We start from the raw sequence: 26,925 nt of genomic DNA, 5'->3' as shown, positions 1-26,925 counted from the left end.
TATCTAGTTAGGTATGTAGGTATCTAGTCCAAAGTCCCTCCACCCCCCATTCTATGATTTTAGGTCTCTACCACATCTTCTAAACTAATTTTAAAAGGAGGGGACTTAGTTTTAAAAGCAGAACAGCAGCTAAGCCCCCTAGATTAGGAATCACTATTTTTCTTAAATTCTCCATGTTGTCTTTGATAGGGACATTGTGCAAGATACTGTTGCCATTTAAAGTAGTCCTATAGTCATATTGAAGACAGTGATACTTTGGTTTCTACAACATAAAGTTTCTATAGATAGGTTTTTAAAACTGTCCACTTTTTCTAGGTGAGCCACTTGTCTGCTATTTTGGTTTGGACATTTCTTGTGTCCATGACCCAAAAAGAGGGAACTCGACTTGCCATAATACCACAGTTGGCTTTGTTTTTAAAGTTATAATCATGTCCTTACAGACATTTCTGGATCTATTTCTCGTGAAGGAAGACGGGCCTTTGGTTACTTGTCAATGGTAACCATGCAAAGCATTTGAGCTGAAGGCAGCCTGATAAAATGCAGTTTCTGCAATTTGTTGAATTATTAAACTATGCAGAAATTATTAATCATTCTAAACATGAGAAATAACTCATGGGCTTCTTCTCTTGGTCTCACTCAACTTCAGTTACCCTCTTTGAATTAATCCCCAAAAACAATTATTAATATTACAGCAACACCTAGAGGCTCCTACTGAAACCAGAGCACAGGAAGCAGTGTACACACCCACAGACATGCACGATCCTGTCCTATATTCGGTAGTCTAAATAGTTCAGCAAAAGAAAGACAAGGAGAGGAAGCAGTAGGAGCCAAGGCAAGAGGATACAGGTCATAGTGCTGGGATGGATCTTTGGCTCCTAAATGTGAATCCACCCAGTTCAGAGTCCTGCTCTCAGGAGCCATAACCAAAACCAAATGGACATTACTGCTGTGCTGATGCCAGGAGCTGTGCTGAAGGAAAAAAGAGTTCCTGGGCAGTCCCCACAGTGACCAGTGGGAGAAAAGCCTCTCTTAGGGAAAATACAGCAAAGACTAAATTCTATCACATCCCAGGAGGATTTCGGAGTCCAGAGCAGTAGTTGCAAGGAGCCTGAGAAAGGACAATGTATTGATAGCGGCTTTGCTTACCAAAATACACTGCAACAGCTCTGCTTCTGCTGTTTAGTCCTGTGGTATCTGCTTTGGAATGGACCAACAGAAAATCTCTGGGCTGTCTTTCTTCCTCGCTACTTGGGGTTGAAAAGGTCTACAAAATGTAACAACAATTGAAAATCACCCAGCACTATTCATTCATTGTTGGCTCCAGCCTTTATTAGTGGAGAGAGCTTCAGATTTGAGGCTAAATCACTGGATGGAGAGGACAGGAGCAGACAAAAAGGCAAGGAGAACCAAATCCAACCTGCAAGTTGGATGTGTAACGAGAACGATTTGGAAACACTGCAAAGCGCAAACTGATCCTGGTGGCAGTGTCAATAGCCTCCCCTGTGAGCACTAATTGTATTATTACGAAAACAGACTAACACAAAACTAAAGCACAGAAACATACATTTAAGATCTGGCCAGATGCCAGTGTGCTCAAGACACATTCCTCATATCAACTGAATTATGATACTGTGCTATTTGTTTTGCTGAAGTGCTCTGGACCGCTGATCATCAACCTGCATCCTGCCATGGTCCATGCCATAAAAATACAAAAGGCCAACACATCACCCGCCTCCAAAGAGCTCATAGTGCACATGTGAGATCAGAAGGGTACAGACAGCCTAAGGTGCTATAGCCCAGCAAGATGGGTATTTGTCTCCAGATATGCATGGTCCAGCTATTGTCAAGGCAGAGAATTTTGACAGAGCTTTTGAGGGAGAACAGCATGACTTTACTCATGTTTCCAGTGAGATTCTCATTAAAGAAGAGTATAGATTTTTTAGATATTTCCCCTTCTGCCTGTAATCCTCTTACTCCATACCTACCCGGTGAAATGTTCCAAAACAAATGTATTGCAATCTATTACAAAGAAACAGGTCACCCAGACAAGCATCAATAGCTGCTTGGGAGCAAATAAGAACATTACAAACAATACGTCAGGCCCTTTCTTGATTCTTCAAGTTTAAATAATAGCACCTTCCATTTCCTGGGTTTCAAATAGCAAGTATTTGCTAATGCTACCTTAGCAATTCACAAAGCAGGGAGGAAGGGGAGAATCCCCACTTTGTTTTCAGTGGATCAGATGATGCTGAAGAACATCTCTATGCATGTGAGAGTAGTGAGGGGCATGGGGCCAGAGCCACATGGAGGGGATTTGTATGCAATGGGAATAAATCTGTGAAAATGTGTAAGTGGAGCTGTAGAAGGAAATCTGCAGCCGCCTGAGCCAGGCGGTTGAATGGCAGAGAGGATGGAGGCTATTTGAATACTGATGTGGCCCTCACTTTCTTCCATTTCCATTAATGACATGCTCATCAAGGGCAAACAATGGGACCGGCTGCCTGCGCCTGTCACAGTGTGTGGGTGCTGGGAATGCCAGGCTGTCATCCTGGGGCTGCATTTAGAGACCTGCACGCTAATAAGAAGTGCTCTGTGCCGTCAATGCAGACAGGTGCTTCCGAGGCTGGGACATGCTCCATTCCCTTCCCCTGAAACCCTCCTCTCCCGGCCCCCTGACAGACACCATGAAATGCACAAATTAACAGCCCCATCATGTTGGGCTGCTGCTGCCTGCGGTGAAAGCAGAAAATCAAGTTGTCACCCAGGGTGCAGTGATAAAGCCACAGCCTCATTTCTCTGTTGGTGCCCTATAATAGCAAATGCCAGACAGCTGGATGGATTGGGAGGTTTTAGATTAGGGTCCTGATGCACTTTGGCCACTGAATTAGCAGTTTGTTTTCATGCAGATTATTTCTGTGCAAAGCAAACATCTGGAGAAAGCAAAGTCTCCCAGGTCAGATATTTGATAATTCTTTCCCCTAAAGAAGCAGAAATAATAGAAATTACACAGTGCCTTTGAAAAAAAACAAACAAACCTCACCACCAATGAAAAAGCAAAAACCTTCCTGGATTTGCCTTTTGAGACCTTCCCAGTGAATGCATGAGATAGTGTTTGCAAGCATTTGTCTACAGCCAAACTGAACAAGACTGAAAGCAAGACAAGCTCATAATTTTACAACAAAGGTGGCTGGACAGAAGACACAGTGAGTCATTCTGAGAAGACAAAAGGGAGGGTGAACTCTCCAAAGGCATTTTATTTCCACAGCACAGCATTCCTCTTTGGCAGAGGGTTCTTCCCACACCCAACCAAGGCTCACTGCAATAAGAGGGTTTAGCCATTTTCACGAACAAGTAGCTCAGCTACAGGTGAGAACTGATGTCCAGAGCTCAGAATCCAAAGTGGGCCCAAAGCCACTATGAAGCTCCTATTGCCTCCTCACAAAGGCAGGGCTTCTGAATGAAAAACAAAGCCAAAATGGAACCAAAGAGAGTCATTAATGAGGAAGGTGACAGTGACAGAGACTGGCCCCAGAGCAAGCATGGCACAAGCGGTAAGAAACAGAGGGGCCTGAGCCCTTCAGACTCCAAGGAGTTTAATGACATAATGGCCCGAGAACTTCAACATAAAGCAAGAAGAGCAACTAAAGAAACTTACAGCATAAAAGCCCCCTCCTGTCATTTTTATAGTAATAGTAAAACACTTTATTGAATTTATGAGCTACATAATGACTATGAAGAATGTAACTGGAATTAGAACCAACTCAGAAGTATAATATAAACTATAAACCCTTTTCTATTACTCCATCCCTTTATCATCATCCTACCCAGCTCTTTTTAAACTGAGGAATATTGCATTCTTCAAAATTTAGTCTGTCTCCTGACTTCTCAATAAATCAAGCAAAACCCTGAGGATTTGTAATGGACACAGGGCCAAAAAGTCAAGGTACGGCCCAGGAGCGGATTTTATAGCTAGATTGAAGAAATGATCTTAAAAACAAAAAGCAAACATTTATGCGAAGGTGTGCCTTGGATGGTGCAGGGGAGTATCCTGAGGGTTTTGGTTGTGAAGCTGCATAGCAAGGCACAGCATGGTGTTATTAGATGGTTCAGAGTCCAAAATACAAGTCATCAGCACAGACCTTCAAAACAAAAGCACAACCCCTTGATGGACCCCTGCGAAGCGAGAGGGGGAGTCCATTTAGGAGCAGGCACATTAGCAGGACTTTGAAGCATCCTCTCTGGAGCCCTCCCAGTCCCAGGGTTTTGACATGAGCAGTAAAATCTGCACAAAGCCAGAGAAAGCATTGAGGGGCTGTTTATATCCAGATCCATTATTTTTGCAGAGAAGTTTGTAAATGAAAGATTACAGGGGAGGGAAATGTACATAAAGCAGCTAAAGCAGCATGTTTTACTGTGTTTTCTGATTCCATTTTACTCCTTTAGTCTCTCTGGTCCCCAAGGATTTTTCTGAAGGGGCGATAAAATAAAATGGGTGAAACAAAGCCATAAGCCAGTTAAGTCTGAAAGACATGTCATCTCATCTAAAAAGAAGAAACGGACCATTTCCATGCCTGGGGCTGACAGCAACGCCTGAGCTAGCAATAGTGCTATTCCATTTGATTTATAGAATAATGGGGTGACAAATGATGACAAAAATAAACTTTTACTGCACTGAACTGCTCCTTTATTTATGAAATTTGGCCAAGTAGTGAAATCTTTTATCTGCAAGTTGTAACATGGAGTGGAAACGAGCGATTATGGTGTGGTAATAGTAATCCAGTGATGGAGGCCGAGTCAGTTGGAAATGGATTGAGGTAAAATAACTACCGCACCATGATAAATGTGAACAGCGCTTTGCTGACAGATGATCTAACAGGTGTTCATAACAACTATATAAGAGGATTTATTTATGACTAGCCACAGCCGCAGCACTGTAAATCAACTCCAGCAGCTGCACACCGCTGAAACCAAGTCCCTGATGGAGAAACAGTGCAAGAACCCAAAAGAACACAATTCACTCCAGAATCTTAATCATCAAATAACGTGTTTTTTAAAGCAATTACGCCACAGAGCAGAAATTAGAATGACTTTCAATTATGTGAAGCTGAGCCACCAACTAACTTTGCCCAAATCAGGCATTGGCAGAGGATTGCAGTTCTGGCTGGAGCAGAACAGTTTCTTTTGGGCATGGTGTCACAGAGATGCCCTTTTTTATTTATTTATTTATTTTACTATTTAAATTATTTTATTTTATTTTTTCCCCTGATAAAAGAAGCCACTTGGGTGCTGTGCTGGCAAGGTGCTGAAACAGTGAGGGCAAGCAGGAAGGATGGGGCTCCTCTCTCTGCCTCATCAGGGTGTAATCCCCCCTAGCTGTACTGAATCCAAAATGTCTGTAGTGCTGCACTCCAGACACCATCAGTGAAATGAACTGACCACCAAAACTAACTCCAGACCCCACCAAAACCAGCCTCACAGGAAAGGTTTGAGGTCTTTAAATCCAAATCATCCTACTGGATTGATTTAGAGCATGGAACTGCAAACATTTTAAAAAAAGACAGCTGAAGGAGGAATCAGCAGTTCCAAGTGGGACAAATACCTGCTTTTTGCCTGAACTGGGAAAAAACACCATCCTTTGTCCCCTGCAGTGAGGTATGCTATGTGCAAGCCTCCAGGCACCATGTAGGAGAGGATGTGGGGTTCTGCAGGATCCCTGGCAGAGCCAGCTACCCCTGGTGAAGCTGCAGCCCTGGTGCACCAGGGTTGCTGGGAATGGAGGCTGTCACAACACGGAGGCTCAGCCCCCACCTCCCCTCTGCTTAGAATTTAATTACAAACCTCCATTCAATCTGCACCCTTTTCTGGAGGTCAGTGTCGCCCATGACCCCAGCCCAGAGAAGGGCTCTGCTGCCTCTCCTCCAGCCCACCACCTTCCTTCTTCACCCAGGCAGGCTGCTGGCACCTGAGGTCTCTCTGGCACCCCAGCCAGGCCAGGTGTGCCCGGGCAGCTGCAGGGAGGGCAGAGGCTGCTCCCACCGGCCGGGGTTTTTTTCCACCCTGAGGGGCTCCCTGCCAGCCCCCCTGGCTGCCAGCACCTCAGAGCCTTGTGAACACGGACAGCCTGTAGCTGCTGCTGGTGCCTGGAGGCGACAAGGGGCAGCTATTTTATTCAGATGTGATGTGTTGTAGAAGGTGAAGAACCAGTGCTGCCTCTTCCGAGCCATCTGCCCTGCCTGTGCCTCCCTTGCCTGCTACGCTCCAGCTGTTGGACTCAGGTGCTGCCTTGAGCCCAGGTTAGTGCATGTCCCATGGTCCAAGACCTGGCTGAAGCTCTGTAAGGCAGCTGGAAGCCCCAGGGTGCTCCCTCACTTCTACTGGCCATGTTACTCATCCACCTGCCATTTGCCACGGCTAGCAGCTAAATGGCTGCCAGTCATGGCTGGTACAGGAGGCTTTTCACCACCTCTCCAGAGTCCATCAGTATTTTTACAGGGCAGGAGGATGAGAACGACCTGAGTGCACAAAGAGGTCTTGCTCTTTCTTGACTGAGCAAGGAGACTTGTCAGCTGGTTTTGCTTAGGCTAAATCTTTCCCATCAAGGAGAAAAAACAGGTATGGGTTGAGCCAGGGGGAAGATGGAGGTATGGATGGTAACTCACATTTATACTCCATTAGATGGTATTAAGAGCAGAGTTCAGGTCCTGCTCCCTTTCCTCTTAAAGCCACAACTGGGAGGGTGGATGAAGGAGCAGGCAAGTCACCAGCAGCAGTGCGAGAGCAGGCTGAGACTTGGAGAGGACTGCAAAATTGGTGGATGAAGCCAGCAAAATGAATATCTGTCCTCTTTCTTACACACGCAAAATGAGTAAAAGTTTAGAATAATGTTATTTGTAAATATATATGTACACACACCAGAGTAAACACAGGTATTTAAGTGAATCAGGATTTGGATCAGTGCAGGCAAAGCATGGGCTCAGTCACCAGCCACCTGAAGAGCAGTTCATCCTGCACCTTCTAAAGAAAAAAACAGTTAACTGTGGGACTGGAAATACAGGGGTGTTCACCATTTCTTTCTCTTCCAAACAGACTCACTGGACTGTGCTACATAAAGCACTACAAGTATACCAGGTAAGAGGAAAATAACAAGAAAAGAAGCATTGCTTGTCAGGGCTGTGTACAAAGGCTCCTCCCAGCAATGAAGCCATACTATGCAAACACAGCAAAGCCTGATGAGTGCACCACAAAACATTTATTGTAACACACGTGTTACAAAAACATGCTTTATGATAAAACAAACAAAACTACGGGGAAGGGGAAGACAAACCCACAGAAAATGAAGGTAACAGAGTTTGATCTTCATATGCTTGTTTCAGGAACGCAATAAAAGTGAGATTTGGGCTTGGGAGGCTTCATTTTACCTGTACATTGCTTACAAGAATCCTTGTTAGAGCATTTAAGTGCTAAGTTAAAATTAATTCAAGCCTAAGAAGGATGTGGAGGTGCTGAGCAAGTCCAGAGGAAGGCCATGAAGATGATCAGAGGGCTGGAGCTATGAAGACAGGCTAAGAGAGTTGGGGTTCTTCAGCTTGGAGAGGCTGAAGGCCTCTTCCCTGGAAGGCTCCAAGGAGACCTGACAGTGGCCTTCCAGTACATGAAAGGTACAGAAAAGCTGGGGAAGGACTTTTTACAGGGCACGTAGTGATAGGATGAGGGTGAAGAGTTTCAAACTATTCAAACTAGGTAGCTTTAGACTAGACATTACAATGAAACTCTTTACTGTGAGGGTGGTGAGACACTGGAACAGGCTGCCTGGGGATTGTGGATATGCCACGCCTGGAAGTGTTTAAGGCCAGGTTGGATTGAGCTTTGAGCAACCTGGCCTAGTGGAACGTGTTCATGCCCATGCAGAGGGGTTGGAACTAGGTGATCCTTAAGGTTCCTTCCAGTGCAAACCATTCTATGAGTCTGAATCTATATAAGATACTGTATCAAAATTAGAGTCCAGCAATTGAATATAAAAAAAAATAATTAATACTGATTACGGTAATGGGCCACTGCCAAACAAAGTGTGTGAAAGGATTTCATCCTGTCACTAAGTATCAGCAACTAGCTGAAGCCTCAGATCAAGATGTCATAAAGCTCTTGCAATTTTTTTATCCTATCCAATACATTCCTTTGCTAATGTACATTTCCAGTTTTTGGTCCACTTTTAGTGAGAATCACACTATCATGTGAGAGCAGACAATCAGGGCCTACGTACATATTGTATTAAAAAGCAGGGAAAAAACCTAATTCCTTCTTTCAATTTACATATATTGCCTTAGAAATATTACAGCATGTCACCTTGCTCCTGAGTTAGCAGAAAAGATTATCAGAAAAGGCCAATTTATCTTTTCTGTGCTATTCATTATATTATATCCCCTATCATGTCCATGCTCTGAAAACTTTCATTATTTCTACTACCCTTTAACACAGTATTTTGTTTTTATCTCCCATTGTTTTGTTCCTAGATCTAAACCCATTTTAATTTCTGCTATTTTTCTTTAGACATTAGTTATTAGAATTAAAGCAGGGTATGCAGGAAAATAGGTATTATTATTTTATAAAAAAAAATCATACAAGGTGAAAGGAAAATAAGAGGGAAAAAATTACACTATTTTGACTGTCATGCATCAAGCCTGTGTTTGTATTCTGCCATGCACAGTAACATAACAACTCTTCTCCATACCCTGTTCTTTACAAATGGTTTTCAGTTATTTTGGAAAAGTTAAATTTGAAAATTTAGTTATTAAAAAAATAAAATAAAAAAGGAAGAAAAAAGTCCTTCCTCTTCTCAAGGAGGAATGTGTGTGTGTGTGGAAACAACCAGGAAACAAAGAAGAGGTTAATTGTCAATCTCTCACTTTGCAGAAACTTTCTCATCTGTTTGCCTTTGCTCTTGTCACATAATTCTTCAATTCATAACTACCAGCATCAGTTTTAAAGCTTGGACTAGATCACGACAATCTTGGAATCTCTGTGAGTTTCACTTACCTTGGGCATGTGCAAGTTCACATAATTATACCTATATTTCCTGTTGATATTTCAATTTGTAGTTAATGTTTTCCCTGTTTCTGCAGGTTCCATTGCATTTGAACCCTTTGTAATTTAAATAATTAACCATCACTTCCTGCTCCCTAAAACAGACCTTGATATAATTCCCTAACCATTAGCCTTGCTCCTGCATCCTGACTCACACCTGCAGGAATGTTCCATGGCAGCCCAGATCTAGATTCTGGACTAAACAACCTGCCCAGAGAGGGAGGAGCTGCTCCTACCTGGTACAAGCAAATCACTCTGAAGCAAATGCTAGATTGCAATTTAGACTAATCATCTACCTTCTATCCTAACAACCTTTTCTATGCCTCCATAAATTAAGAAAAAGTATGGAATTGTTTGTTTTTTCCTTTACAAACATGGCTGAAGGTTTTGCAGTTCAGTCTTTTCTCAGGAAGCATCACTCTGCACCTTTTCCTGACCACCATCTCACTGAGTCAGTACTAAATAATCTGCATTTTCTATGAGATGATGGTATTTTCTACTATGACTCATTTGTCATCTGATGAGTAACTTTTATATCACACTTAAAAAACAGTAATTCAAGAAAAAACTTATTGCAGGATTAAGACTTCAGAAAATATAATAAATGTTGATTAAGAACATGTACATTTCTATTGAGGGAATAAGATTCTAGTTTCTGTGTTTGAGAAGGGTGCTAGCAAACCCCAGAACTACATTTCACACAGAAGTGGAACTTAAATGCCAAAAAAACCCAACTCCTCTTTGGAATTCACCAATAAACCTTGCTACATGTAGGAGTCACCTTTTCCTTCTAAGAATTTTCCAGTCTGCAAAATATAACAATTCTGATGGAGCAGTATAATCCAGAAAGCTAAACAGAAATAGCACCACTTGTTCAGAATCAAAAGACCGTGCAAGGGTCCTGGTGGCAGAGCAAGGGTACAGCTACCCAAACATCTTCTTTCATGACATGTATGTCATGAAAACATCTGTAGCAGAACCATGAGTTACTGGGAAAAGCCATGTTGGAAATGAGAAAAAGCTTAGCATCTTCAGTCACACCATGTAACCAGAATGTGAAGGAAGGTCAAAGTAAGTGACACCCAGGCTCCAGGCACAAAACTGGATTCAGCAAAGGTTGCACAGCTCTTGGTCTTCTCAGCCCTGGTACAGTAGATATGATTGTGAATTTCTCATTCACAGGCCTCGAGCCCTGGTTTATGCAAAGGTGGGAGACTTTTTAATCACAGTTTACAAAAGAAATTTGATGCAAAGATCACAATAATTTGCTTAACTGACTGCATTTGCCAGAATGCCTAATAATCAGGATTAATAATAATAATAATTTCTAATAGTTCAATCAGTATTTTATGAATGGGCCAATTTGAAAGCAGGCAGTTACTGGCTTTGTTTAACAAAAACATAACTGCATAGCAGAAAATTACAATAGGAGCACAAACACTGGGTACTTTGACAAGAACAGTTTGCTGATGCATGGGTAGTGTCCAACCTTGTTGGTACTTACTTTAATTAACCGGTTACATACAACACTGACGATCAAAACAAGAGAGAGGGAGCCTCTGCTCATAGCACTACTTTATTGGCATATTAACAGAAATACTTGAGAAAATGGCAGTAGGTGGGAACAATGTTCTTAATAGACGAGTTCAGGTTTACAAGAATTTCCAGAACACACACATCATTTTGCTGTACCTGTTGTACTTTTACACTTACGCAACAAAACCTCTTGGAACCATATAGCTGTCGTATATGCTACTGGAACCTACCTGCCATTTTAGCTCAATTTTCAAGCAGTGTGATTTCCCTGGAACCTTATTATCTAGTATTTGTCCACTACAGTGAGGAAAACCGTTGGGGAAGGGAGGTAGGGGAGAAAGGGAGAAGAGAGGGAAGGACAAGGGTAGAACAAATGGGAAACGCATTTAGAAGCGCAGATAACTGACAGTAAAATATATGTTCTTTGGTTAGCAAGCAGAAATACGGGAAAGGACTCGCATACATGAGATACACACTAGCATTCTAAAGCAGAAGCAAGAATGTCAAGAGCGTATTCTTCCCCCCCTGCCAGATGGAAGGGCTATTATTATAAATGAAAGGCAGCAGTAGTGGATGCCAGGCACTGTTGTTGTGTGCCAGATTCTGAAGTCCAGATGTAAGCAGGTTACCCCTGGGACAGGACAGGCTTCAGCTCCCGCAGCAGCACAGAACCAATCACGGTTTTCTCGGTGTTTATGATGAGCTGTGCTGTGGAGCTCTCCTTCAGCTCCACTGTGACTAGCATCAGTGACCCACTGTGCACAGTCTTTGCTGCAAACCTGGAGGGGAAAACAAAAATATATAAAAAAATCACTGAGGATCTGAAGGCCAGAGACTGCTAATATTTCTTTCTGCAAACATTAAATGAGCTAAAATATAATAAAATGTCTCCAATTTCATTAATGCATTTCAGGGGATAAACCATAAAAACCTCCATAAATTCTTCAGAAATAATTTGTTCAGCATTGCGTAAATATTTTTGCATTTAAGAAGAACAAAAAGGCATAATGAAAAAATGTGTTTTTAATAGTGCAAACTAAACTCTCTTTAGATAATATTTTTATATCAATTCTAATTCTTTAGTTCATCTACAATACTCATGCATATTTGCACCTTGAATTCAGCTGCATTAAGTTTTCTTTGGATAACTATCACTATTTGGCACTCCAAAGAAAATGCAACTATGCTAAATGCAGTAGAACCCTTCCAAAAAGCCAAATTGTTGTACTTTCAGGAAAGTGCATCCTTCTGCTACCTCTTGGAATTAATTAAAATTAAAAACAGTTATAAATATCCAATACAATAATTTGAAATTGTGGTAACAGCAAGACACAAAATAATTTTATCTGTTAATTAATCTCCAGAATATTTAATAATTAAAAGATAGCCAATATTTACAAATATCTCATAATAATTAAAAATGCTACAAAGCTGATTAAAAAAACCCCCAACCAATCAAACAAACAAAACTTAGGACTAATGCACCATTATTAAATTCCAAGACATGAAGTATCCACTAATTACATGGAATTAAAAGCAAAACTAGCCTTTTAAGCACCACCATTGACTGAAAAGCCATTTTAGGCACAATGAACTTCTGTCAATCCTGTTAATTCATTCTGCATGCACAGCCAGGCCCAAGAGACGGAAAGGAAGAGGATGGCAACAGAAGAGGATGGCAACAGCCTCATCTTCCATCTTCCACGAGGAGCACACCATGGGTTTTTTGCGTTCCCCTTCCCCCCCCTCGCCCTTTGGTTACTTGACAACAACAAAGTTGCTGCACATGGGCTTTTGAAAACACTAACAAGTGCAGAGCAGGTCTGTGACCCAGTCTGACCCCACTTTGCGGGGCCAATCTCCTCTCCTCTTTCTGAATGACACGTGTCTGAATCAGAGCCATCTGCCTCAATTTGCGCAACATCTTCAGCCACAATAGGACCCAGTTAGCCCTGACAACAGCTCACAATACAGAAAAATCAAACTGCTGGGCTGACAGCACGCTGTGGGCTATTCAAGAGCAAACCAACTGGTCAGTGTCTCATGTCTGACAATTAGCACGGGCCCTGCAAAGCGCCTACCCAACCCCTTGGGGATCTGTTTAATTACCATCAACATAAAGGAGGGAGTTTATCAGGAGATACTCAAAAAACTTCACTGCAGACTTAATTAAAATATTAGCCACTTAAGCAGGAAGCAGGTTCTCTTTAAACGAGAAGTAATTTCTGTCTTTTTTCTTTTTAAACTAAGCATATCAAAATCTCATAACACATTATACTAATTAAGGAAGCATGGGGCACTTCTCTAATGTCACCCAACACAGGTCAATCTATTTCTTTTGTCCAGATTATAGATACATTCAAAGATCTCTCTCTTTAACAGGAGGTTCTAAACCGGGACTGCTACTGTAAAAATTATCTGCTTTGCCAGTTATATCAGTGATTTAATCCATTGCACTGCGATGTAGGAGATCACTATTTCTTTTCCTGATCTTGACAGGGGGATAATTATAGAAACAATAGTCTTATTAGTCACTTTATTTACTTAACAGTTGTGTCTTGGGACAACACAGAAGCAGATTATGTCTGAGTATGCACACAAATAGGTTGGGAGTTGGCACTCCTGCTGTGTTTCACAGCCCCAAGGCTTGATTTTACCCTCTTTTATTACAACCTGAAAGTGATACAAAGTCAGCGTTCTGTGAAAGCCAAGGTGGCCCAAAGCACCAGAGATGAGTTTTGCACTGATACTTTCACATGTGGATTTGCAAAATCACGTAGGGGATCAATAGTACTTTTCCATACCTCTGAACAAAACACATAAAATCAATAAAATGTGAGTTCATATGTTGTTTGCAAGATGCAAAGCGTCAGATACTCAGAAAATCTAATGCAAAATGTTAGCATGCATAATTAGTAGTGTCTAATTGGTTTGTATTGATGATTACCAATCTGAAAGTGCCTAGTGAAAAAAAGAATTGGAAAAGAACAGGATTATTTATTTCACTGTTAAAATAGGGTGTATCACACAATGGGTTTACCACGACTTTTGAATTTCTGAAGTCGAAAACTGTTCCTCAAAATAGGGAAAGTAATTCTGTTCTAAAGAGCATTATAACATAAATATTCCAATCTATGAAACTAGATGCAGTTATAAAAAGACGATTTTTAGTTACAAGCCACTAGCAGTAAAACGGATTTGCTAATTATTCAGATGTTTTAAATATACCCATTATTGAAGGATTTGATTAATAGCTGTTTTTTCAACTACATACACGTTTACTCTTATCACAAGCCACGTGGATTTTCCAAAATATGTGTTGTGCTCAACTAAATACTTTGATCAGAAAGCCATTAAAAAAAATATCTCTCAGCAACAAATATTAATCACTCTATATAGCAGGTATTTATTCTTTGCCAGAAACTTTAATTTCCCTATAAGGTCATTAATGGGGAAAATGTGAAATTTTTTTTTTTTTAAACTTTTTCTTAAAGCTGATACTGCCTTAAAGGTTCGAATTTGAATTTAAAAAAAAGAAAACCAGTCAGAATTCATACTGAAATAAGCCTTTGAGCCTGCATTGTAGTACAACAAAATCTACTTGCAAATTGGTTATTTGTAGGTCCAAAAGAAAAAATTTGTCCAATGGACAACTCTTAATATAAAACATCCTATTATGAGCATGGTTCTGTCACAACAAAGGATGCATCAGTGAATATGAAAAAAAAATAAAATAAATGAGAATATCACTTAGAAAACAGACTAAAATATTTACTATTAGTTACAAGACAGCTGTTTCTACTATACTGCTGTTATTTTCTACTTTTCTTTCTATGATACTAATTCTAAACCTGATTTCACATAATTAAAAATATCCGGGAAGATATGCAGCTGTTAACACTTCTCTCGTTTTAAAAAATCGAGACAGATTAAAAATATAACATTGTGAGATTAATTTGCATATTTTGAATTTTTCCAAACATTTGCTTTCTTTAAAAAGAATATTAAATATTCTGAGGCTATGTGAAATGCAAAAAAAGAGGAACTCGTAGTTTATTTTACATAAATATAGTACTTGGCTGTAGGTAAGGGTATATATATTAAGAATCAAATTCCAAATCAACATCAATAAAGTACTGTATATTTTAGAAAGTCATTCAGCCTTTCAAGAGTTAAAAATTAAGTGCATATTCTTGGTCACTTTCCATGACAATAAAATTTGTTAGTGATTATTACACAGAAATATTTGATTTATAATTGATATAAAGGGAAAACACAGTACCAGATACTGAAGTGTGACAGCCTTTCCAAGCACTGGCTTTGGAATGATGACTAGCCTAACTACGGACTAGCAGTTATTTTCCTTTTATTTGTAGACAGAGGATAGCTACAATACACAGGATAGGCATTTTTATAGGGAAACATTATGACAATTCCATGACAGTGGAATACACAGCAACAGAGTAACTGACTCAAAATTTTCTCTTTAAAATTTAACATTTGAGATAGTAAATTTACACTTGAACTCTCACTATGGGGACATTTGTTTACAGCAGAACAGCCTTTGTTACGTATCATCAGCACTAAAAAATAAGTCTTCCCCTGTCCGGTACTATTCTTCCTCTTTGTTTTTTCTATTCAAGCTGAATGTTCTTCTTTTTCTGTTCTACTGCTTACCAGCAACAGTGACAATGGCCCATGGAGGCTAAAACTTTTTTTTCCTCTGCCCTTTCTTTAAATCTTGTACATGAAGCCTTCAATTACTGCCTGCTGAAGCAGACAATCCTATTAGTAAGAAAGACGATCAGAAGATGCAATGCCCTGCCTTAGCTGTAGAAAAATAATTAGTGCAAAGTTGACAAATGTGTAATCAAGTTATGCAATGAATATATTCAAAGAGGAAAAAAACCCCACAACTGCAGTGAATTAGTCTTCCATTTGTAAATATGAGAAGGAACAACTACAAGGTACCTTCTACTGTATCAACCGGACAACAAAAATATTTAGTTTCAGTACTCTGGAGCCTCACCTTACTCTCAGAAATTCTATCTATGTACAAGTTTGACTTAATAATTAACATTTCATCTAAAAATTGGCTATTTACTAGTATTTGTTCTCTGAGTAAGCCTGAGAATATGAAAGAGAAGTATGCAGAATAGCATTATTATATATTAGTTCTGACCTGGGGACAGAGTAAGCTTAATACTAAAGCAAGCAGAAATATACTCAAAAAAAAAAGGATATTTTTCTTAATCTAGTGATTTTAACCTCTCAGAAAAAAAACATTGTTTAACAGTAGTTATTAATAATATGATTAATATTTACCTTAAAAATAATACAATTATTATTTGGTGTTTTCTTTTTTCCAGTAAATTTCAGGCTATTTTAACACTATCTCAGCACTTTGTTCAAAGTACCTAATTCATTAGATAATGTAATTATTGCCAATAACAACTATATTTTGTTTAATAAAATCATAAATATGTAAAATAAATTGCAATTGAATCTGTATTATATTTTTACCATTTGTAGTTCTACTACCAAAATAGATTTTGAGTTTGTCCTCAGTTGCCAGTGAGCAGCTGCACTGTACATCTAACAAAAATAAAGGAATGCAAGTGAGTCTTCCAGATTTATTATCTAATACATAGCACTACTCCACATGTTGAGAAAGACACTGCATAAACTTGTTATCATCCTCCACATTTACTCTTAGTTAAAAAATTTTAGCATTTTTATATATAGGTATTTATATCATTTCCCCAAAAGTTCAAGAAAGCTAAAAGCTTGAATAAAAATATTTGGTCTTCACACCTAGAAAACTGTAATTTTAATACTAAATTTATTTTGTTTTCTCATCTAGTCTACTATCCTTATTTTTTGATAGTATTTTCTTAGTACTTGAGAATTACATACGGTTCACTTTTAAAGCAGGCTATAAATTTTAATTTGTAAAAAAATTATTTATTTCCAAGAAGGTAAGTTAGTTTACAGAAATATATTAAAATATTAAACTTGCTCCAAGATCTTTAAAATCAAAGGTATTATTCTATTTGGTTAGTCTTTTAAGTGTTAAGTGTTTTCTGTTTAAACAACTGACTCAGAAGGTTCCTGTTTGTTTTCCAAAGAAAATGCTGCACATATTTCTCACTTCACAGCACTCAGATACAAAAGCAGTGCTGTCCTCTAGTGGACAGCAAATAAGCTAGGCTAGAACAATCTATTTTGATTAACCTCATATCTAAAATGACTCAGTCATATACTTTTAATGTTGAGCTAAGATTTAATTTCTTCAAGTTATTTTAAAATTTTGCAATCCACATGCAAGCTTCTTAAATACAGTAATATATTTGAAATGCTGAAAGCCTTAAAATTATATCATAGAAACGCATTCTTTTGATCAAGTATTTTGTACCAGTTTTTAAAAATCTTCATAGGCTGATAATATGTGAAACCTATATTAATACATAGAGGGCCCTTTTGTTTGCAGGGAGGAACTTTCAAGGGAACATTACGATTTGATTAAGAAATTGGGGAATACTGAGTAGGAGGTACTGAATTAGTGCTTTCATATTTAAAAATTTCAGTTTTCATTTTCAGTAGGAATAAAAATATCTACCTAAGAATATTGACTACCCAGAAAGACTTCTAGTGATGGCTGAAAAAATAAATATAAATGGTTACCATAGCTGACATTTCATTTATTTATTTATTTATTTATTAAATAAATAAATGAATTCATAATTACTTCTATCCTAAATCAAGAAAACATTAAGAGTTTACAGCATCTACCTACAGGGAAGGCTGTAATATTGTGCACATGTATATACTATTTATTTAAAATTATGTCTTCTACAGATAAAGGCTACCAAAGAATCTGTTTTCCCTAATTAACTCCTGCTTGAGAAATCAGGAAGCAAAATAAAAGCTGCATGTCTATGACAAGTTTATTTACTCAGTTACCCATTGCAGCCCTCTAGAAGAGTGGAAAAAGAGGACTGAGCCCCACAGCTAAGGAACCACAGCAGCTGAACAGCCCACATAACAGCATCAAAGGAGCTACTGCCAGAGGCATATTTCACTTAATTTGAGAACGTTTGACAGGCCAATTTTTTAGTAAAAAAAATATTAGGAAAGATTTCTGTGTGTACAAGGCCTTTAAAATAGAATTCCTGGTTTTATAAGATGTGTTTGTCAGCTACTGAGAATATTTGGATTCAAATGGAATTACAATAAACATTTTATATTTCTCAATAACTTCTTCACTGTATTTATCCTTAATAGATGGGTGACATGCTGGAAACAGATGCAGTTATTAGTTATGGTAAGCTGATGGGGTCTGATCACCAACTTCCTGCTTCAGAATTCTAGGTGGACCCCTTTATATAGGGTTTTGTTCAATACAAACCTACCGGTATACATGCATAACCACATCCCTTTCTTCCCCACCTTAAATGCTGCTGGATTAAAAAGATGTGGGGAGGATAACTGATTACTAAGCACACCATTCTCTGATAATCAAAAATGTCTGTAAACAAACCTCTTTCCTTTGAGAATCAGTCTGCCAATGTACTATAAATGGGACATGACAGGTTGCAAAATGATAAAAAGGGGTGAATACAACTAGACTGTCAGGCTGATGCATGGGTGGGGAATAAAGGCTAGTGATGAACAAGTGTTGATCCTTGCAATTCTGCTTTTTTTTAAAGCATTTTATGCAAGTTTCTATGTTGGGTTCATGTTCTTCAGTATTCCAATGCTGATCCATTTCAGTGTGCTTACTGTCATTACCTGATTTACACAGTATATTTTGAAGTTTGCTAAAGAATAATAAAGCAAGCCTCCAAAAGACCAGTGGTAGGTGTTTTACATCTTATTCAATATTCGCTTATTCACGAAATTGCAGAGGTCATGGGTACAGTAAACAACATGACACATAACAAGCTCTGAACAAACTGTTGCATCTATACGGCACGACCAAGCATCCATAAAAATACAGGTACCCACAGCAGCACAGTCACTGCATGCAGTGCTTTCCTTCAGTGAGTTAGGCCTGCTCCAGCAATCAGCAGAAATGCTGTTTTGTGATTCTTGTTTAAAATCTACCTTCTTGGGTGCTAATTCAGGTGTCTACTATGACAACATGCTAAGAGAAGAGGATCTGCCCTCCATACGTTCTATTGATCTCTAGAAAGAAGAGATGGCTACCAGAATGACCACTTTTATGATTGTAATGGAGGGGGATATTAAACTCCTTATTTCAAAATGTGAAATGGCTGTTCTAATGCAGATTAAGGCTTCAGTGTTGTAAGAGCCCGAGGTTTGATTTTCTCCAAAACATCAGATTGTCCCCCATATTGGATTGCTGAAAGTACAAACTTGACCACCGCAAATTAGCAGACTGAAATTAATGCTGTCGTGTTCCTCAGAGTGCCAGTCAATGGTTAAGGCCATTCTAATGAACTGCACAATACAGATATGCAAATGACACCATGCTTACTTCCTAACTCAGCTACTTCCTGTCACTAATTGGGAATTCTTTCCAAAATATAACAGCAGCAATACACTAGTTCAATAATTACATGAGTTGAGGTTGACTAAGATTCATTCTTCATATCTGATTGGGCAACGTGCAAGTAAAGTCTTCAAGAATGGAAAATATGGAAAAGGCGCTCTACCTTGCATAATTTTGTAGAGCCATGGCCACTGAGGGAAAGAACCCTTTTGAGTACAATGCATCCCAGTTAAGAAATGCTTCAGGCAGTGGAAGGCAGAGAGGCAGGCTGTTGCCATCAGCCTGATTCTCCATCCCATTACACATCTCACATCAGAAGAATCACACAAGCATAAAACAAAGTGAATGACTGGAGAAACAGATCCGGTTTGTGATCCCAGCTCTGAATGGACTCATCTGCTGTATGGTACTGCCAACATATTAAAAGCTCTTACACTGTATTTTGTAGGCAGTGGGAAGAAATGCTTTCTATGTATATTTCCATTATTTTATTTCTAAGCCAATTTACCCTGAAATGCCTTCCTTCACACAGAGGGCCTTATGCAACAGCAGACAATATTTTGACACTTGCAAGAGGATCGTAAGAGCATTCAAGTCTTTCTAAGATTAGTCTGCAACTAGTTTTTTAATTCTATCACCATTTGTTGTCTTTTGCTATATTCAAAGTGAACAAAATTAAGACTGGTAGGATGTTGCGGACCTGAAAGTGAAAAAAGAAGGAAGAGACCTGAGGAACTTTCAGAATATTCATCTGAAAGGAATAAGCAACACAACTTGAAACTAACACTAGCACGAGGGGCATTTCTGGACAAATGAGGCTCTTGTTGGTTAAAAAGAAAATAACTTAAGATATTGAGTTAAATAGTGTCTTCATCTCATCATATTTTGAAATGGAAGAAAACAGCCTAGAATTTATTTTTGGTGGATAAAGCAATGAATGTTATTGCTGAAGTAGAAACAAGGAAGTGATGATCCACAGCAGAATCAACGAGGGACTAAATGTCCTCAATCACTTATCCTATTATTTTGAAGATGGAAACATTCCTGGTAGACTTTCCTCACAAACAGCAGACATACTTCAACAGAAAAGTACTTGGTCCCTAAATGGACTTACTCACACTAATTTAAATCCTTGCAGGAACAAAGACTTCTATTTCAATGACTTTCTCTTTAGATATTCAAATGGTGCCCACAGATGTGGTCTGAATCACATGACATAAGCTTGAAGTCTTAGCTGATCCTTTTTGAAATCACTTTGTCAACATCTATGTGCTCCTCAACCCACTTCCAGCCCTACATTTCTTATAATATTTTTAACAGCTGTTCTCAGAATACTGAAAGAGCTACGTATATTGCAGCAATCACCCTAATCACTCTTACAAAATAAAATTTTATTTAAAATAATACTTTTTTCCCCTGAATATTTGATATTTAGCGACACATGATATTTCCTGCTTGACAGAATTTATCTTTGGAAATGCATTTCACATTCTTGTTCCTAGTAGAAGCTTTTAAAATTGAAATAATGCTTTCCCTTGATAACAAAAGCAAGAGAGATCAATAAATAAAATAGTTAAATTATGAACATGAGAAGACACCATATGCAGCCTTACAAGGCCCAGTAATCTAACAGCTGATAAAAACTCATTTGAAGATTCAGGAAGCAAAACAGTACAGCAAATTTATTCTGCAAATACATGAATCTAAATCTGTACCTTTATATTCTGATACATACACTGGCTATTGAGCTAAAAACTTTTTTGCAGCTATTATTTAAAATAAAACATGTCATTAAAGAGAGTTTAAAATAGAATCAGCTGTATTCTCTGGCATTTTTATCTACACTCAGTTAATAGCTAAATTATTACAGATTAAGTAAACATAAAAATTCAGTAGCCATATGATGGAGAAAAAAACCCCAACATTTAAGAAAGTGTTGCTATACTGATATCTGGACTGATACACAGCTGATGTATTTGCCAGGTTCACATTTATTTATTTTTCCACTGGTGACTGCATGATATGTCATTGATACTTGTTTCAAGCATTTATTTTCAAATCTTCATTACAGTTGCTCTGTTTTCACTTGGTGCAAAACTACACTCCTAAATAGGGTTATCAATTTAAGAAGCAGTAATTGTGTCCCATCAGCATAACAACATCTTCGTCATGAGTAATAATACATTTAAACTGAAAAAGACCCGAAGAAACATGCACCTGTGCATGTCCATTAGATACACTTGTATTAAACTATATCATTTCATTTTCAATGAGTATATTGCATTACCAGGCAATATATATTTCTTGGCATTAGCTGTCATTAAATAGTAATACTCAAGTTGGGGTTAATATAATTTATGCTGCACAGTGCAGAACATCAGTTGAAAAACAGTACTTCTTTTCCTGTGTAAAAGCGTACGTACTAAGCACTTCCAAGAAGTGAACACAACTAGTCCTCACAGAATAGCACAATGAGATGAAGAAAGTTCTTGCATATAATTTTTTCCGCAAATACCATTTGCAATTAAAAAAAAAAGACAGACAAACAACAATACTGTAGAAAAAGAACTTTTAACATTTTTTCACTAAATCCATAACTGCTTTGTCAAGGTAAAAGGTGATTGTTTTATTTCATAATTCTGAAATGCTGTATGTTTCACAGAAACAAAATGTGGCACTCTTCTTGCATCCATAAGATTTTGCAAGCAGGAGCTCTTATTTTTGTTTACTCACATGGCAAAGTTGATTTAACCCAATGTATGTATACATTGATATATAAATATGTACATTTAAATAAATAATCCAGTAATTTGTTTCCAAGTTTTAAAAGTATTCATTATCTAATCTCCATCTCAAATATGCATTAACCTAAATCTAGGATTAATTCTAATGATAATGTAGTGCTATTTAAAAGATTACCAGGTTCATCACAGTATTGATTAGTTAATGTTCTTATTCCTGTTCTCAGTAAAAACTAGATGCAATTATGACTACATTGTATGTGTGAACTCCAGCTACTTATGGTGAAACAAACTGAAGGGCTATTTTCTGAAGGCTTATCATTGCTGGTAGACCATTTAAGTTGTTATAAACACTTTTTTTTTTTTTTTTCCCCGTGGACTTTTATAAAGGCAAACTATTCTGTAACTACTGTGGCAGATTGAATGCATTCTATTTTGAATAAAACAGAAGAAGGTTTCAGGAAGCTCCAAAGCACATTGAGTACTTTAGTCTCACCAGAACATGCCTTCAGCCATTGTCTCTGAAAGAGCGTACCCAACATGAACTACATCTTCCATTTATTTACTGTTGGTCACAGAATCTGTTTTGGGGAAAACCTCTATAAAAAACAAAAGAGCAAGAGAATGTAAGATCAAATTAGAAACTTCGCTGCAATCAGGAAACCTATGGCTGGGCTAGGAACTAAGCTATTATTTTAGGGAGTCTTTTTCAGACTTAGCCACAAAACAACACATCCCTACGCGTCAAGTCTCACGCGATGGATAGAGTAAAGGCAGAGAACACCTGTATACTGCATACACTTCAGTCTCTCTTGATTGACACTCTCACCTACGCTTTGTATTGATGTTGAGAATGCAGCCTGTATAGATCCCTCAGGGATGCAACAAATGAGGACTCTTTCACGGAGGAGCAGGTGTCAACAGTGACAATCATTTCAGTGCAATCGCACTAGCTGTACTATGTTTTTATGGCAAAACAGAATTTTATCATTGACCGTATCAAATACATAGGAAAATCCAGCTGGGTTAATGTTAATGCAATGCAATACAAATGCCCAGTGATGCAAAAAGACTAAATCCAACAAAGAAATACCAAGTTATTAGTCCTGTGTAGGCTAAAGGACTCACCATTCCATTATCTTGGTCAGCAAAATTTCAAAGAAAAATTTTGTTCTTTGCTTTAAAAGAAGACACTTTGTTCTTACTGATATACCAAAATTCAGGGGGCTAAAGAGATAATTCATACCCTGGAACAGTTTTAATAGATACTAAGAGAGACATATGTATTTTCTTATTCCATGACCAGCTTAACATCTTCCAATTATATCTTGCTGTTGTTATTTCTGTCCACATAGTTTTCCACATCTGTCACAATGAGAAGCCATACAGATTCAATGAATTAAATATTTTGAGTCAATCACATTAAAAGTTGTCATTAACCAGGAATCATACAAAAATTCATCTGATATTCTGTACCACAACTTTTGCATGAAATGGACTGATCTACAAGTACTATCTAGAATTTAGACAGGGCCAATGACTTTCTTCACTGATCACTGTATTTTTTTGCCTACATATATAGGAAGAGTATGAAAATGCTAAATTTAATGTTCAACCTGCATTAAAAAAGATCTTCATCCAAGTGAAAACAATAATTGGGTTCTAGGTATAACTAGCTGGATAATGTAGGTCTAAAATTAATAAGGGAAAAAACATCTATTTCTCACAGATGATAAACCTGAGTAAGCCATTTACTTTCCAAACAGAAGGAAAAGTCAAAAACTAGAGCACAGATGCTCTTGAGTGCACTGTGCTTTAAAAGTCTGCTTCTTCCTTCCTTTTGAAGCAAAAGCAGGAAATGACAATTGCCCCTAACAGTGTACAGAAAAGCCTAGGTATATGATTGTTCTATATCCATTAAAATAAAGAGCTCAGGAGTACTTCAGCTCAAGTTAATACCTGCTTGTGATTCTATGTTACAGTATAATCAGGTATGGTACCCATTAAAGGTGTCGATAATAACATTCCCTAATATTATCAAATGCTGATGACTTTTGAAATAACAAATTAATATTAAAAGATGATTTCACTATGAATGATTATATAATCTTACCTGTGTATGTTATCTTGACCAGAAGGAACTACACCCAGGTTTGCAGCCTTCACTACCCTCTCAATTATGACAAGTCTCGTAGAGTTCTGTGGAGTAACAGCTATTGTAGTAGAAGTCTCATTCATTCCTGTCAGCATCCCTGAAACATTAAATATTTCTTTATGAATGTTTTTAAAATTTTCTTGCTTATTAAGCCTAAAACCAAAGAAAGAGACTTCTAAACACAAAAAGCACATTCGCATTAAAAGTTAATTTATTGAGAAAACAAGTTTATAAGAAATTACAAAAGTATATTAAAGTATTGCTTGCAATGCCCTATTATTAGAAACAAATTACTAATACCTGAGCAATTATATGTGTGATACTAACACAACTGTGATGCCAGGATGTTTCTTTTAAAAAAAACCATAACTTAAATGAATAATGTAATCACAGGCATGAAATACTAAGTAAGACTGATTTGGGAAGGTCCAGCTTAAGTAAGACTACACACAAAGACACCTTCTAAACTGTCAACCTTTAAGCTAGTGCATTTAGTTATAACTTCTCATCAAACTGTTAAAAATATCAGCACAAAATGGAGCAGAAATATCAAGATTACATCCCAACACAAGACAATGAAAAAAAAGTAAAGCAGAACATGTTGTGCAAGTACATTTTAACAAAAAAACCCACTTTTATATCAACATCCATTGTTTAGAAGAATGACTTGCCAGACACTTCTTTTGATTAAAACCCTACAGCAACTACGACTTAACACCGTGTATTTTTATGCTATATTTAAAGGCTGAAAATGTAGATGAACAATGGAGCACAGTACTCCAGGCAGAAATATGAAGCATCTGAAATCCACGATAACATTAACAATGGAAACAATGCAAAAGTCTCAAAAGGCTAATATTTTAGGGTTGCACATTCAGTTCTAACCCAAAGCAAATGGCAGTAAGATGCTTAATAGAGCAATTAAAAAAATAAATCCAACATTTTAAAGCACTAGAATGTGCATTAGCTGCTGTCAGAAAATAAGGAATATCAAAGTAAAAATGGAAGAGCTCTTAAGTAAATGATGGTATATTTTTTAACATGATCTGCTCTTTAAGTGAACAAAAATAAGCACACAACTTCTGTAAAGATCAGCTTTGTCTCGGAAATAAAACTTTCTGTTTCAAATTGTTTAACTTCACTATCAGGTAAAAGCTTTAAAAACTACATATGCAGACAAAAACTGCTTTTAAGCAGAGCACAGGGACTGACATAACACTGCTGAGAGATGTGTGTACTCATTTAGGATTTAAACCTTCTCCATTAAGCTCTATTGAAGAGCAAATGCTGAATAAATGAATGCAACTATGTTTATGTTAAAAGCCTGTTTCCCGCAGCATGTAATTAAAGGAAATGTTGTACAAAGCCAGTACTTTTGTCAAGCTCCTGTAAATGGAAAGATGGATAGCACTCAGAGAAGTGAATGCATTGCTTCATATTTAACCTTAACACTCTTGTCATTAATGGTTTGTCTAACTTGTTCTATAAAAGACAAGGTACTGCTCCATTGAAGTAAAATTAAAAAAATCAACTAAACCATGCTTTTCAGAACAGAAGATTCATTATTGTCGACTAATGTATTGGCATAAAGCAAAGTAACATCCTATCAAGTAAGGCACACATTCAATCTGCCTTTTCACCCCCCTTTATTTTTAACTCATGCTGTTTTATTGTTATAGGCAATTTGTACCACTCAGCATGACAGTGTAAACTGAATCAAGATTAATTTACATGCAAAAGAACACTTAGGAGAGCAGCATGGTAAGCAAATGTATTGTCTCGATTGCCGAGGTGGAAAAGAACCTGGAAAGAAAAAAGGGTGCTCTAATTAAGGGGCATCAAATATGATTGCTTGTAGCAGTCAAGGGCCAGAAAATTGTAAATGTCCAACCATTTAAAGAATAAGCATCTTGCCTGCTAGGAGGACAAGTTGTATATATAAATCTTAATAAAATTAGGTAAACAATTTGTTTACTTAACCAAGGTGTTTGGTTTTTGTTTGTTTGGGGTTTTTTTAAAAAATTGTGAATCAGGTATACACTTACAGAAAAATGTGACAAAATTATTTAAAAACACATCAGGGAGGGGTGGGGGAGTGGGGCAGGAATAGTTTTTATACTTAAAGTAGTTTTAACTAGCTATAATAAAAACACCTTCATAAAAATTCTGATTAATATCCAGCTGTAACAATTGCATGCCACCTTCAATACCGCTTGAAACATGAGAATATAAGAAAACTCGAGTCAGAACACAGAGCAGCAATTAATCTGGGTTAACTAACTGATACAATAAATAACTGTACATACTTTTAAAAATAAAAGGAACAGAAATTGGAAAAATTACACAGTAGGTAGCAAGGTATGTTAGCTACCAGACTAGTCCTATTTTGAGGTAAGGCAAGGACTTTAAAAACAGAAGAACAGTCAAAATTTGGATACAGGGATCCCAACAGTACGTGTCTCACTCATACAGAATTCCTGGTACAGAAACTGGTCCTTTCATGGGGATGTGTTGTACAGGGTATAAAATCCCGAGGCCTCAAGATCAGTAAAAATATTTAACCAGAAAGGTAAAGAGTAGTTTGACAATACCATTTTTATCTGCTGCTTCCAAATTATCAATCACAACATCAATTTCTAATTCAGCTGCTGCTCTGGGGAATTACGTTACTGGAGGATTCCCTAGCTCAGGAGGGAAGGGAACATGGTGTAATGAGGCTAACTGTATCATGTGCTGTACGTGAATAAATCCAGATTTTGAGGTCCTGTCGCTACCACTAGATAACCTTCACAGCCATGAATATTCAATAACCTGCCTGTTTCCCTCTCCTTATGCCATCAGGAAGAATATGGACATATACAAATGTAACAGCCAATGCAAAACAGCAGAGCGTAATT

The 26,925-nt window shown here is 37.8% G+C and overlaps 1 protein-coding gene across 1 annotated transcript in view; it reads right to left on the bottom strand.

Annotated features, from left to right (window-relative positions):
- Positions 1–10,766: 10,766 nt before the first annotated feature.
- AP3B1 (adaptor-related protein complex 3, beta 1 subunit) overlaps positions 10,767–26,925 on the bottom strand; it is a 151,930-nt gene continuing 135,771 nt past the window's right edge. The window contains exons 26-27 of the mRNA XM_010005389.1: positions 23,987–24,125; positions 10,767–11,396 (exon numbers count right to left, since the gene is read on the bottom strand). Of these exons, the coding sequence (XP_010003691.1) occupies positions 11,243–11,396; positions 23,987–24,125 (293 nt within the window). The 3' untranslated portion in view covers positions 10,767–11,242. The remainder of the gene's footprint in view (positions 11,397–23,986; positions 24,126–26,925) is intronic.

This window comes from Chaetura pelagica, unplaced genomic scaffold, assembly GCF_000747805.2.
Source record: "Chaetura pelagica isolate M959 unplaced genomic scaffold, ChaPel_1.0 scaffold37, whole genome shotgun sequence".
In the NCBI taxonomy this organism is placed as follows: Eukaryota; Metazoa; Chordata; class Aves; order Apodiformes; family Apodidae; genus Chaetura; species Chaetura pelagica.
This window is presented reverse-complemented; position numbering and strand designations above follow the sequence as displayed.